The sequence below is a fragment of the Mauremys mutica genome, chromosome 1 (assembly GCF_020497125.1).
Source record: "Mauremys mutica isolate MM-2020 ecotype Southern chromosome 1, ASM2049712v1, whole genome shotgun sequence".
Classification (NCBI taxonomy): domain Eukaryota; kingdom Metazoa; phylum Chordata; order Testudines; family Geoemydidae; genus Mauremys; species Mauremys mutica.
Genome location: NC_059072.1, coordinates 168,678,866 through 168,691,907, shown reverse-complemented (window position 1 = coordinate 168,691,907; position 13,042 = coordinate 168,678,866). Strand labels below are relative to the sequence as shown.

The 13,042-nt window shown below is 42.6% G+C and overlaps 1 protein-coding gene across 5 annotated transcripts in view; it reads left to right on the top strand.

Moving 5' to 3' along the window:
- Positions 1-13,042, top strand: part of CBLB (Cbl proto-oncogene B) — a 209,382-nt gene that overhangs the window by 112,622 nt on the left and 83,718 nt on the right. For all 5 annotated transcript variants that reach the window (XM_045001837.1, XM_045001836.1, XM_045001839.1 and 2 more), the window contains 2 exons: positions 4,515-4,671; positions 11,385-11,506. In XM_045001837.1, the coding sequence (XP_044857772.1) occupies positions 4,515-4,671; positions 11,385-11,506 (279 nt within the window). The remainder of the gene's footprint in view (positions 1-4,514; positions 4,672-11,384; positions 11,507-13,042) is intronic.

Below are 13,042 nucleotides of genomic sequence, written 5' to 3'. Positions count from 1 at the left end.
TTTTTTTTTAACACCTGTTCTGGAAGATTATCCCAAAAAAATTCAAACATTATTTCACTGACTTAGTCTCTCGACTGTGAACATTTCTGTCATAAGCTGAGTTGAATTGTGCATAAAGGTGTCTGACCTTGAAGTTTTGTATCTGTTTTATTTTTTATCAGGTGAGGGGTAATAGCATTAAGTGAATAGAGCATGGTAGGTCCTGTACATCAGTCACATCCAATAATCATTTTCTTCATGAAACTATTGCAGATGGAGAGCAATCCTGACAATTCTGTCATATCACTAGTTTTTGCTTGCATTGTATTGAGATTACAATTGCATATGAGATTAATTTTAGCTTTAAGGGTTTGGATTTCCTCTTCTAACACTTGCTACTCTAGTACTGTGATCTTGATGCTGTCACCATTCAGAAAGTTTAATGAGAGACTCAGAGGAAGTCTAATTTATGATTACCGGTTTAATTCCTGTAATTGTGACACCTAAATTCATACATAACTGTAGTTTTTAACACCACGGATGCACGGAGGTTTTCCATCTTTGTACTTTAAAGTCAGTGCAACATTTTGTTCTTTCTTTACCGTGATCAAAATTTGATGTGCATTCTTTTTTAAATGGCATCTGATGTGGTATCTCTCTTCAGTTCTTTGTGGTTTCCTGTTTTTCATACACAGATGAACATATCTGATGAGATCTGGTCAGCTTCATCATATATTATGATTTATGATTTTCTCAATACAAGCTTCAAAATAACATTTAGATTTCTAGATCCAAAGGCTTTTATGAATACAGTAAAGGCCAGATTAGGGTTTTTCCCTGCAGCAGAAATATGAATTCAAGTCCACAGCGTTCTGCTTTCAGCTGAAAGCTCCTTTTTAAAATTTAGGTGAATTGGCAAGTATTTATTTAGTGCGGAGCGATCAGATACACCTCTACCCCGATATAATGCGACCTAATATAACATGAATTCGGCTATAACGTGGTAAAGCAGTGCTGGGGGAGGTGGGAGGGGACCTACACACTCCAGCGGATCAAGGCAAGTTCGATATAACGCAGTTTCACCTATAACCAGAGGTGAAAGTAAGCAGGTACGGAGGACCGGTAAGAAAAGGAGACTGCCTGAGGGAGAGAGAAGCCTGCCCCCTGCATAAGAATAGTTTAAACTCAGCTGTTCCCTGAGTGGTTCAACCCTTGGGGTTAGGAATGGTTTCTGGAATCCTTGTTAATTTCACTCTCAGTAGCTGGGGGGAGTGGGGAGGGTGTGTTGTCCATGGCAGGGGCAGTCCTTATCTGCCCCCGGGATGAGGGGATCTTGTCTCCAGTACTAATATACACAACAAATACAAGCATTTGGCTGCACAGCTTAAATCCAGAGCTAATAAAAGCAGGTGGAAGGGGAAAACTCACTGTCACATTGGTTTCTCGTCTCCTCCCTCCCCCTCCTCCAGCCAGGCTGCAGACAAGGCTCTGCATTCCTCCCCCACCCCCACCCCCCCCAGCAAGCATTCTCCTCTAGGCTCTAGCTTGCAGTAGGGACACTGGCTGAGATGCCTGCTGCTGCTGCTTGCATAAGAATAGTTTAAACTCAGCTGTTCCCTGCACAGTTCAGCCCCCAGGGTTAGAAGCCGTTTCTGGCATCCTTGTTAATTTCACTCCCAGTTGTTGTTGCGGGGGGGGAGGGTGTGTGTGACCATGGCAGGGGCAGTTCTTTTCTGCCCCTGGGATGAGGGGATCTCCTATACACAAAAAACACAATCAAAATCAGGAACCATTTCCAAGTTCAAATCTATCCCATTCCCTCCCTAGCAGAGGATCATGGTTGTGATGTCCCAACTGCTTGCAGATCCTCTTTGAAATGTTACTGAACCGTGCAGGGAACAGCTGAGTTTAAGCTGTTCTTATGCAGGAGGCAGGCTTCTCCCTGCCTCAGCCAGTCTCCCTGCTCCCTGCTGCAAGCTAGAGAGAAGCCCCTGCAGCTGCTGCTCAGTGTGAGGCAGGGAGAAAGCATGGAGCCTAGTGTCCGCAGCCTGGCTGGAGGAGGAGGGAAGACATGGAGAAAAATGTGACAGTGAGTTTTCACTTTTTCAGGCTTATTCCAGTAGTAAAGTTTTATTACGGACAGTCCTGGTGGTAGTAGTAGTAATAGCTTTATTTTCTCTATCTATGTCATGCAGTGGGAGGGATCCATGAAGTACGTAGGAGAGGTGGGTTGCTTGCGATTGGACCATATGGGTAAGAAATGTAAATTACTTTCACCCCTGCCCAAACCCCAGGGCTCCCAGCCGCCTCTGCAACTGGTAGCTCCGGGGGTGATTTAAAGGGCCCGGCTCCTAGCTTCAGCTGAATCCCCGAGCCCTTTAAATCCTGATTTAAAAGCCCGGGGATTTAAAGGCCCCACCTCTTCCAATAGAGGCCACGCCTCTTCTGGTTGAGGCCCCTCCCCCTCCACAGGACTCTGGAGTACCAGCAAGTCCTTTAAATTACTTTCATCCCTGCCTATAATGTGGTAAGATTTTTTGGCTTCCGAGGACAGCGTTATATCAGGGTAGACATGTATAACTATCATTTTCTTATACAACTCCATATTACTAAGTAATCTGAATTACTTTGTACATGTGAAAAGGAGATGTGAAAATATTTGTGGAATAAAAATGTTGTGGGGCTTTTCTAAAGTTAGACAATGTAAAGAGCAGAAGCCCATCTGTAGCACGTGAGAGGGTTGTGTCTGTGGCTCTTTAGACTTTTTTAGCATCCATAGACATACAAACACGCTTTAAAAACACAATCTTACACATTTTAAAGTCTTGCAAATAACTACAGATCACCTAGAATGTGATCCTGTAAAGTAGGCCATTCTCTACTCCTACTGGGCATTGAGGTCAGTCAGGGGTTTAATGCCTCACAGAATTTAGATAGTAACCTTTATAAGGACGTCTGGGGGAAGAGGAAGCAGCAGCTGTTGACAGGTGGTCTGCCATGGCTTGTAAAGGGTTCCACACCTCCAAGTGGTGGGCATCGGGTGGGGTCCCAAATCTCACCATCTTCGTTAATAGTGGTTAGCAGAAGAACCTTTCAGTTTCTGTCGGCAGATGAGTTTGAAGGGACGTGGGATACAGAAGGATAGGGAGGGGAACTGAGGTGAACAAAATGCGACTCTACTAAAGAGGATCAGTTTAGCATGTCTTTGTTCTGAATTGCTCTTTCCACGCCTGCCACACTCTGCTCCAGAGCTACGAATAAAAGCAGGGGCAGGTACTGCCCGTGGCAGAGGGATAAGGGAATCATTCCCTGTTAACGCTGACAGGATATGTCAAAGCACTCAGCCAGCCTCTGTCTAGCTGAATGAGGCCTTCGATGGATTTCAGCTGTCCTTCCTCCTTAATGGTAGCACCTGTTCATCCTCCATTGAATTCGTTTTCAACAGGCTCCTTTTTCTCCATGCTGCTAGGACGTGGGGCTGAGGGGTGCCTTCCCCCAGTTCTTCTTGCATCCTTCAGAAAAGAGGCAGGATTCCCCTCCCCCGCCCCCCCGGTAGCAGACTCCCAGCCTAGTAGCATCTGTTCCTCAAGTACCAAATCCCTTCCTTAAATGCTCAGGTAGACCGTGTTTCTAGTCTGGAGAATAGAGCAAGATCATTGAATAAAGTCTCAAACATTGCTTCAAAGTTAGCTACTAAATTGGATTCAGAAAAGTATAGTTTGGGTTATTTATGGAAGAGCTTTCAAATTTGTGGCCCTGTAGACATGGTAAGAGCTGCACTCCAATATCCATGTAACTGTTATAACCCATTACTATTGCTGTCGTCCTGAAGTTTTTCCTTTGTTTGTCACTACTACTCAATTCTGTAACAATTTTCTCATTTCTAAAAGCAATTTCTTTGGGAGGAGATTGGGGTTGGGAGAACAGCCATATAGTCAAATAGAGCAAGCCACACTCGTGGGCAGTACGTTAAAGAACCTTTCCCTTCCTTAGGTTGCTGATCTGAACTAAGCCAGCTGGTATAAATGAGCCTTAATTACAAAAACTCATGTTAGGCGCTAAGTAGCATGCTTGTTAGTCTGCACAGAGGCCAAGGACCATGAAGACAGAACTTCCTGTCCATCCCAGAGGTGTTTCCTTCAAGTCAAGATTGGGATCATGTGGGGGTGGTTTGCTGGACCTGTTCTGTGGATAAATAGAGGATTTCAGTCTTGGCACCAGAGACTCCATCAACTTTCCCTTGTACAAAATTCACTTACAGTAAAAACAAACCAACAAAAACCCCACCACCACACCATTTTGGGAAATAATTTGGCTTGAATATTTAGCGTAAAATAAGAGGGAGATTAGCAACATCATTTTAATGGAAAATAAGATGTACTAGCATTTGATTGAATCCTTGCAAAAAACTGAGCTTTAGTTTTTGTAGCAAAATCAAACATAATTAAATTAATGTCAAGCTTGAGTTGTGCTGTCTAAATAAGAAAATGTTTTCAATATGCCATCTTATTAAATCATTTCTCTCCCCCTCACAGAACTATAGTGCCATGGAAAGTGTTCCGGCAGTGCCTTCATGAGATTCATCAGATAAGCTCTGGTTTGGAAGCAATGGCTCTTAAGTCTACCATTGACTTGACCTGCAATGACTACATTTCAATTTTTGAATTTGATATCTTCACTAGACTATTTCAGGTAAGATTTTTAAAATATTCAGCATTATGGAAGAACTTAGGTCTGTAAGTCTCCAAATGAACAACAAAAGTCAGATGGTTGGAAAATCATGAATAACTCAAACATTAGACCGTGGAACTAACTTTGTTTATTTTTTGGTATCAAAGCTTACGTTTTAAAAGATACACCCATGAAACAATATGTGCATAGTTTGTGGACATGGCTACCCTAACTGTGATGCAGTTGTGGCAACTCATGCATTTTTTTCCTGCATTCAGATTTCTCTAAAAAATGTGGGTCTGGGTTGCTAATCTAAAATGTGTATATAAATGTATTAATGTGGCGTATACATCATATCTATTCTAAATGTGGGCCTGATTCTGCTCCTGTTTAAGTTAATAATAGTATTTTTGCCATTGAGTTGAGTGGGAGTAGGATCAGGTCATGTGTTTGGCAATGTCATTTTAGTTGCTGAAGAATTGCTGAGAGTTTTACTGTCTGTCTGAACTAAACTAATAGAACTAATTGTGTACATATGCTATACAACTTTTGTATATGTGTATCCATTCTACATTATGTACTTTAATGTGGACACCATTCTAATGATTGAGCTTTCTGAGGACTGGATAAAAATATCCATATGGATATATTAATTCTTAAATTTCCTCACTTTAGCCTCTCCTTTGTATAAAGGAGTAATTATTAGGATGCAATTCTGGTAAATGAAGTCTATCACTTATTTAGGCATTGGCTGTTTTTTTTCTTTGTCTGAAGTGTGCATTGACAATTTAATGCATTGTTTGTGAAAAATTTTGTTTGTTAAAGATGTGCTCAAAATGTGAAATTTGGATCCAGATCTGTTGAGTTTTTTTGAACACACACAATATTCTGGCATATTCGTTTCTGGGGATTTGGTATAGTCCATTAAAGGGCTTTGCAAAAGTTGGATGATAGTAGGGTATGTTGAATCCAGGGCTTTTGTTTCTTTATCATCTCTAATTTTCACCAAGTGAAATTGCCAGAACCAATATAAGTCAAAGTTAAAATTGTTCAGGTGTAACCCATCTCTATTTAAGCTGAGAGTCTCAAAACACAGTCAAAGCATTCTCCTTACAGAAATAACCAAATGCATCTTTTATCATTATATTTCAAGATTTTTGACAGTTTTTTGTTTGTTTGTTTTTTACTGGTGCCTTTGCTAGAGCTAGTGCAAAACTCAGCTATTTTGGATTTCAAGGATTTGTGTGAATTTTTGGCTCATATGGTTTTGTACCTTCTGAGCTTTGCTTTTGAGTTTGGGGTTTGAGTTAACCAAAACACTCACGGCAAAATTCAGTTAAAACACCTAAGCTTTGCCTGGTTTGAATAAGTTTCTATTCCAAACAAAAACTTCTGTGTTCATTAGAAAATTCTGAAATCTTTTTGTTGAAGCTGAAATGGTTTACAGGTTGGTAACTGTAAAAGGCTCCTGGGGGATACCAAGAGCTGTGGGGGCACTGAGTTACCTCTCTGCCTCGTTAAGAATGAGTTTTGCTGGCAGTTACTAGACTGTGTCAGCTACCTGTCCCTCCAGTCTGTCTTTCTCACCAGCAAACCTCTCCTGGCCCAAATGTTGCTAGTAGGTAACAATTGGAGCATTTCAGCCCATGAGCTCCTCAGAGATGTTTCTCTGCAATCCTCAGCCCTTCTGCTGTGCATTTACAGAATATATTAAGTTTCCTGCTGTTAGTCAGTACATCAGAATTTATTAAATACACTCTTCCCTTCAAACACAGCACTGAATTGGCCTCTAGTAAAAGTAAATCAAGTTCAACAAAAGAGCAAGGATAAAGTGATACCAAGTAAAAGAGATAAAGATAGAGATGGCTACAAGCAAATAAAAATGAAAACACATCTAGAAGGCTAAAACTTCATCTAGTAAGATACTGTCTTTGTTCAAGATGGTTTCTCTCACCAGCAGTCTCCTTTGCAGCTTTTTACTGTCCAGCCAGGCCAGGAGCCAAAGATCAAATCACCTGGCTTTGTCTTCTAGGTGAAGGATAAAGATGGAGTTGAGACATTCCCCAGGGTACAAGCTGTCCGATTGAACAGTAGTGTCCCCTTAATTCTATAGTCTGGGGTGCCTTTTACACTGCTTTGCTGCCAGAACAGCCACACTTGCCCTGCTCATATACAGCCACTAGCATGTAAAATCACTCCCAGCTGTGTTACATGAATGCTGTCCCAGCCATTCATGAAGTACACACAGGGTGACACCCACATATTCTTTAATCCAAGCCTTGTTCCCCAGAAATGTGCATCTTGCACTGCTCAGTACCCTCCTGGACTGCATAAGCTCATAGTAACTCCATCATTCCAACACTGGGTAATGATTATGTACCAGCCTAAGTAGAGATTCCCAAACACTTCAACCAAACTACACTGGTTTAGAGAAAACATTAAAACAAGTTTATTAATGATTACAGGTACCAATGCATATAAATCAGTATTGCTCACAAAAGAAACAAATGGATAAATACACAAATTAATTCCTAAACTTTACAAAGGCTAATAGGTTTAAAAGCAAAAAAGGGTTACCTCACCATCAGCGGTAATACATTTCACATGCTGCACCCCTTTCCAGTCTGGGACCACTCTTCCCTTCCCCCTCTTTGTTCAGTTCTTCAAGAGTCATTGTCATGAGCAGAGAGATGGAGGGAGGAGAGGGGTTACGTGGAGGTCACTGTCTCTTATTTGTATAATCTCCTCCTTTCTTTGAGGATTACTCCCTGCTGGGGTGTAGACAAACAGTTCCCTGTGTACTTGAGATTTGAACCATATCTTGTTTACATCTCTCCATTGCTGAAGGATGGCTTCTTAAGGATAGCCCACTTGACTTTGATACCTGTCTGGGGTTGCTAGTGTGTCTTTGTCTCTGAAAACTCTTACCTGAACTCGCAACATTTTTCAGTAACAACGATATAGCAAAATATCATAATTTTATATGCAGTGATGTTACACACATTTCAACAGGATACTAATATTCAGCTGATTAAGTTTTCACATGATACCTCACAAGGCATACTTTGTACAAAATATATCATAACCTTATAGATATGGTGAACATGGGATACAGGATATCATAGGATTCTCTTTTCCCTAAGGGATTGCCTTTGTCTTACAAGTCAGGAAGGCCGCTTGGGGATTCAGGCTCTGAGTCTCTCTAGGATACAGGAGCCATGTCAATTCTCTGTCTCTTGAGTTCAGGAAGGTTTAGCTTCATAATTTTGTTTATGACTAATATGTAAATTGAGGTAAACCCACACTCCTTTATCTAGGACAGATGTGTTCATCATCTTTATCTAGGCTAAACTGTCAGGTCTTAAACATGTTCCAGTAACATCATACTGAGAGAATTCATAACTTTATATATAAGGTTAACACATTCATTTTACAATGATATTGATAACTACATGTTACTAGCTTTGATATAATACCTCACAAAACATATTTTGTACAAATATTGCAGTAGTGTGTAGGGCAGAGATGGGCAAACTATGGCCCGTGAGCCACATCCAGCCCACGGGACCCTCCTGCCCGGCTCCTGAGCTGCTGGCCTGGGAGACTAGCCCTCTGGCCCTCCCCTGCTGTTCCCCCTTCCCCGCAGGCTCAGCTCACTGCACTGCTCTGGGCGGTGGGGCTGTGAGCTCCTGGGGCACTGCAGCTGCAGAGCCCAGCCTGACCCGGTTTTGGTGCTGCGCAGTGGCGTGGTTGGCTCCCGCTGGGCAGTGTGGCAGCCTGTCCTGCTGTTCTGGGCGGCGCAGCTGTAGCGCTGCCAGCCACCAGTGCTTCAGGCTGTGTGGTAAGGGGGGGCAGGGGAGTTTGGGGTTGGTGGTGGTGGTCAGGCGGTGGGGTTGTGGATAGGGGTTGGGGCAGTCAGAGGGCAGAGAACGGGGGTTGAATGGGGATAGGAGTCCCAGGGGGGCAGTCAGGAAAGCGTGGGGGTGGCAGGAGGCAGTCAGGAGCATGGGTTCTGGGGGCGATCAGGGGACAGGGAGAAGTGGTGGTTGGATGGGGTAGGGGTCCTGGGGGGCTGTCAGGAATGAGAGGAGGGGTTGGATGGGGCAGTGGGGGGCAGTCGGGGCAGGGGTTCCAGAGGCAGTCGGGGGCCAGGAAAGGGGGGGTGGATGGGGCAGGGGTCCTGGGGGGGTTGTCAGTGGACAAGAAGCAGGGGGAGTCGGATAGAGGTCAGGGGCCGGGCTACGCCTGGCTGTTTGGGGAGGTACAGCCTCCTCTAACTGACCCTCCATACAACTTCGGAAACCCAATGTGGCCCTCAGGCCAAAAGTTTGTCCACCCCTGGTTTAGGGTGTGAATACAGGGGTGCCTAGGATCACAGTAAACAAACCCAAACCTTGGCTTAGGGGTTTGACTACAAGAGGTTCTAAGAGGAACACTCCTACTGACTATACCATAAATTAATATAGTTTGGAGTAACGTACAATTATTCTTCGTAAGAAAGCTGTCCTGTTTTTCCTGCTCTGCTTACAAATCTGACACATTCCTTTTTGCTCTTTTAATCTCTATATTAACTATAATGATGAAAAGGGAAGGCAGTGAGCTGAGAGAGACATTTTGTTCCGGCCCTGCGGTGTCTTGTAGATTGTGTTACACTGCGGAGTTGAGTCTGAAATAGGATTTATTTTCCTTGATCCATATACCAACAAATAACTGATTATATTAGTTTCTGTTTACTATATTATCTGAGCATTGCCTTTGATTCATTACCTTGCTTACTGTTAGATAAAGTGGATCAACAAGACCAATTTATGTAAGGACAGAAAATTGGTTAGGATTAATTTTTAATTTAAGTACAATCCTTTTAAAAGAAGCAGAGAGAACACTTGCCTTAGAGGGGTGAGATTCTCAGCTATTGTATATGTGTCATTTTATTGAAATCAATTTACACTGGATGCGAATCTGGCCAAGAGGCTACATGTACTTCCCTAGATTTTTAAGATACTTCTCTAACTTCTTTGTATGTCAAGTATCAGAGGGGTAGCCGTGTTAGTCTGGTTCTGTAAAAGCAGCAAAGAATCCTGTGGCACCTTATAGACTAACAGACGTTTTGCAGCATGAGCTTTCGTGGGTGAATACCGATGCATCCGAAGAAGTGGGTATTCACCCACGAAAGCTCATGCTGCAAAACGTCTGTTAGTCTATAAGGTGCCACAGGATTCTTTGCTGCTTCTTTGTATGTGTATCAACAGTGTTAAAAGTTAAGTTGCTTTTTTTCTCCCCATGCAAGAGTGTCACTATAAGTGTAGCGCTACAGTTGGTAGTGTAACATTTTGGATGCTTTAAAACAATAGAGCCTTTATTCTGTCATTGTAAGCAGGTCCCACGAAGTATAGTCTTTTTGTAGTACAAAATATTTGCATATCCTTCTTCCCTTTTTTACAACTAACTTTCTCCTCCTGATTAGGCATGATGGCACTCAACTTCTGCATTCTGCTGTCACTGAAGATTAGGATGTAGGGAGGAAAACTGAAGTTTGACATTTGGATTATGGAATTCTCTTGCATGTGTCATTTTGTGCAAATTTATTTTTAAAGACATTAATCATATTGAAAGCATTTAAACTTTCTTAGGCATCTATTTAAAAAATCCAGAGTTTCATCTTGGAATATCCAGTATGAAAAGTTCTAAATAAAAATGTTTGTGTTCTGTTGTTTTAAACAGTGGGAGGATAAGTTTGATTAAGAGCTGTTTGACTTGTGAACTGGAGAGCTCGCCTGAAGAATTGTTACTCTGACAGAGAGAAGCTACCAAAAACCTTCATAACTGACACATTTTATCCCCACTTTTCTAGCATAAGCAGCATGTTTCTAAAAAAAAGTCACCTGTAAATGGAATTTGCATAAGAGAGAGTTGAATAGACTGTCTCATCCCGATTTCCCTCTTCTATTCTGTTCCTCGACATGCCCTAACCCACCCACCCCCACAAATTCTTTAGCCACTTAGAGGCACTACTGTCTTTCAAAATGTTGGTTGTTGAACACTCACTATTTTTATGTTGGTACCTGAAATACCTGAATAAAAGATGTTTTATTTTGATTGAGGTAATAATCTGGCAGGTCAGGTGTGCTTCAGTGCTAGCTCTTTGAAGTAATTGTGACTCAAGTGAAGTGGCAGTGATAATTCATCAATACCCTGAAAGTAATACTGTCACTGTTCATCTCATTTCCTGGCCATAATGCTGGTATGACAACTGACAGGATCAAGAAGTATAGAATAATAAAAAGGATGACAGTTCAAAAATCAGTGCTTCACTAGACTTAGTCTATTAGTATAATAATGCAGCGTCTTGTCTGAAAAAGTAAAGCTGTAACGTGCTTCTTTGCTGTGCGTTCATACAAACTGTGCAGCTTTCATGAGAGACTTCTGATGCTATCTTGGGGCCCAATTCTGCGAACACTATGTCATAACACTTAACTTTACTGGGACTACATAGGTTATTATCAGTGAACCCTGAGATACTGATCCTGCAAAGATCTTACACAAGTGCTTAACTTGACACATTGAAGGACTTTGAAGAACTCCTCACAATGCATAAAGTTAAGCACATGTGAAAGTCTTTGAAGGATCAGGGCCTTAAACAGCTATATTGCATCAGTCTTGAGTTTTTTATTCTAACACATACTTATAATTATCTAACTGGATTTATCATTTCATTATTTGTGTGTTCTTTTTAGCCTTGGGGTTCAATCTTAAGGAACTGGAACTTCTTAGCTGTGACACACCCTGGGTATATGGCATTCCTAACATATGATGAAGTCAAAGCAAGGTTACAGAAATACAGCACCAAACCTGGGAGGTAAGAGGTTTCACTCATTACTGCTTTACAAATAAACTTGCTGTTTCTAAAGCTAAGTAATTCTACTGGATCCATATTCCTGGGTCACATCCATTTGTTGTCTGGTTCTGGGGGAGTGAATTCATAACTTGATTAACTAACATCTTTTTTTCCTTGTCAAAGTAAAGCTGTATGATCTCTAATACATAACAGTTTCTATATAAAGACTGTAGCTGAAGCAAACTTCAAGCCCTATTTTTTGTAATGGGATGCAGTTTTGCCACCCCAAATGCTCAAAAAACAAGAGTGAGGCCTCAAGCTTTTTTTCCTTTGCACCCTCAAGGGCTAGAAACTTATTTTGAGAAAATGCTGAGATTCCCCTCACTTTAAGAAACACCAAATGAATCTGTGTAATATAAATAAATAGTAACAACATCTTGAGGCTTGCGATAACATCAGGAGAGTTAGTAATATGGGGGATGACTGATCATGCATCTGGGGTTTAAAATGACCACTTGTGTTGAAAGCCAGTGGTTCCCAAAACTTTTTACTTTGCACCCTCCTCACCCGTCTGCGTCCCCCCACCCTTCTGGAGCCATGACCCGGTCCTGGCCCCAGCTCTGGGGAGAGGGGGCATGGACGGGTGGAAAGTAAAAAGTTTGGGGACCACTAGCTTTCAGAACCCCCACTGTAAAGTGTTCCAGCGCCACTGTTGTAGTTTAATCAGTATTACTTACAATATGTTGTTGTCAAAAGCGCATACTTGCCTCATCAGTAATTGTCTGATATCAGAGGAGCTGTACATTGACAAAGTTAAAAAGGATCAAATTTGTGTGTGTGTAATTTTTAAATAACTTGTGTTACTGTACCTGTTTTATTCAGCTGAGCTAACTTTCACTAATTTTGTTTATACTTTGTACTATTTGTGCTTTCCCTTCACTCAGTTTTGGCAGATGCAAAAACATGAGTCACTTCATTCTTGTTCAGTTGTTTTCTAACTAGTTTAGAGCGACCATATTTCCCAAAGGAAAAACGGGACACCTCATGGGACTAGCCCAGCCCCCCCCCCCCCACATGTGGGGCTGGCCCGAGCCGCTTGCCTTGAGCCCTGCGTCCTCCACCCCTCTGCTGGCATCATTGCCGAGCCCTGCCTGCCCCTTGCATGGTGTTGGGACTAGTGTCGCTGCTCGCTCGAGCCAAACTCCTGCCTGAGCCCGGCCTCTCCTCCCACCCCTGCAAAGCTGGCATTGCCACTCACCCCCCTGCACCACTTTTTTTGACAAAACTGGGCATTTGTCCTGTTTGCTCTTCTGAACCGATCACCAGTTGGCATGAGCAAATGGGACACATGCCCAGTTTTGCCCAAAGAGTCAGGACAGCCGGGATAGGGCTTAAAAAAAGGACTGTCCCAGCCAGAACAAGACATGTGGTCCAGGGCCAGCTCCAGGCACCGGCACAGCAAGCAGGTGCTTGAGGCGGCCAGCGGAGAGGGGTGGCATGTCCAGCTCTTCGGCAGCAGTTCGGTGGCAGGTCCGTCACTCCCTTTCGGGCCCGCGT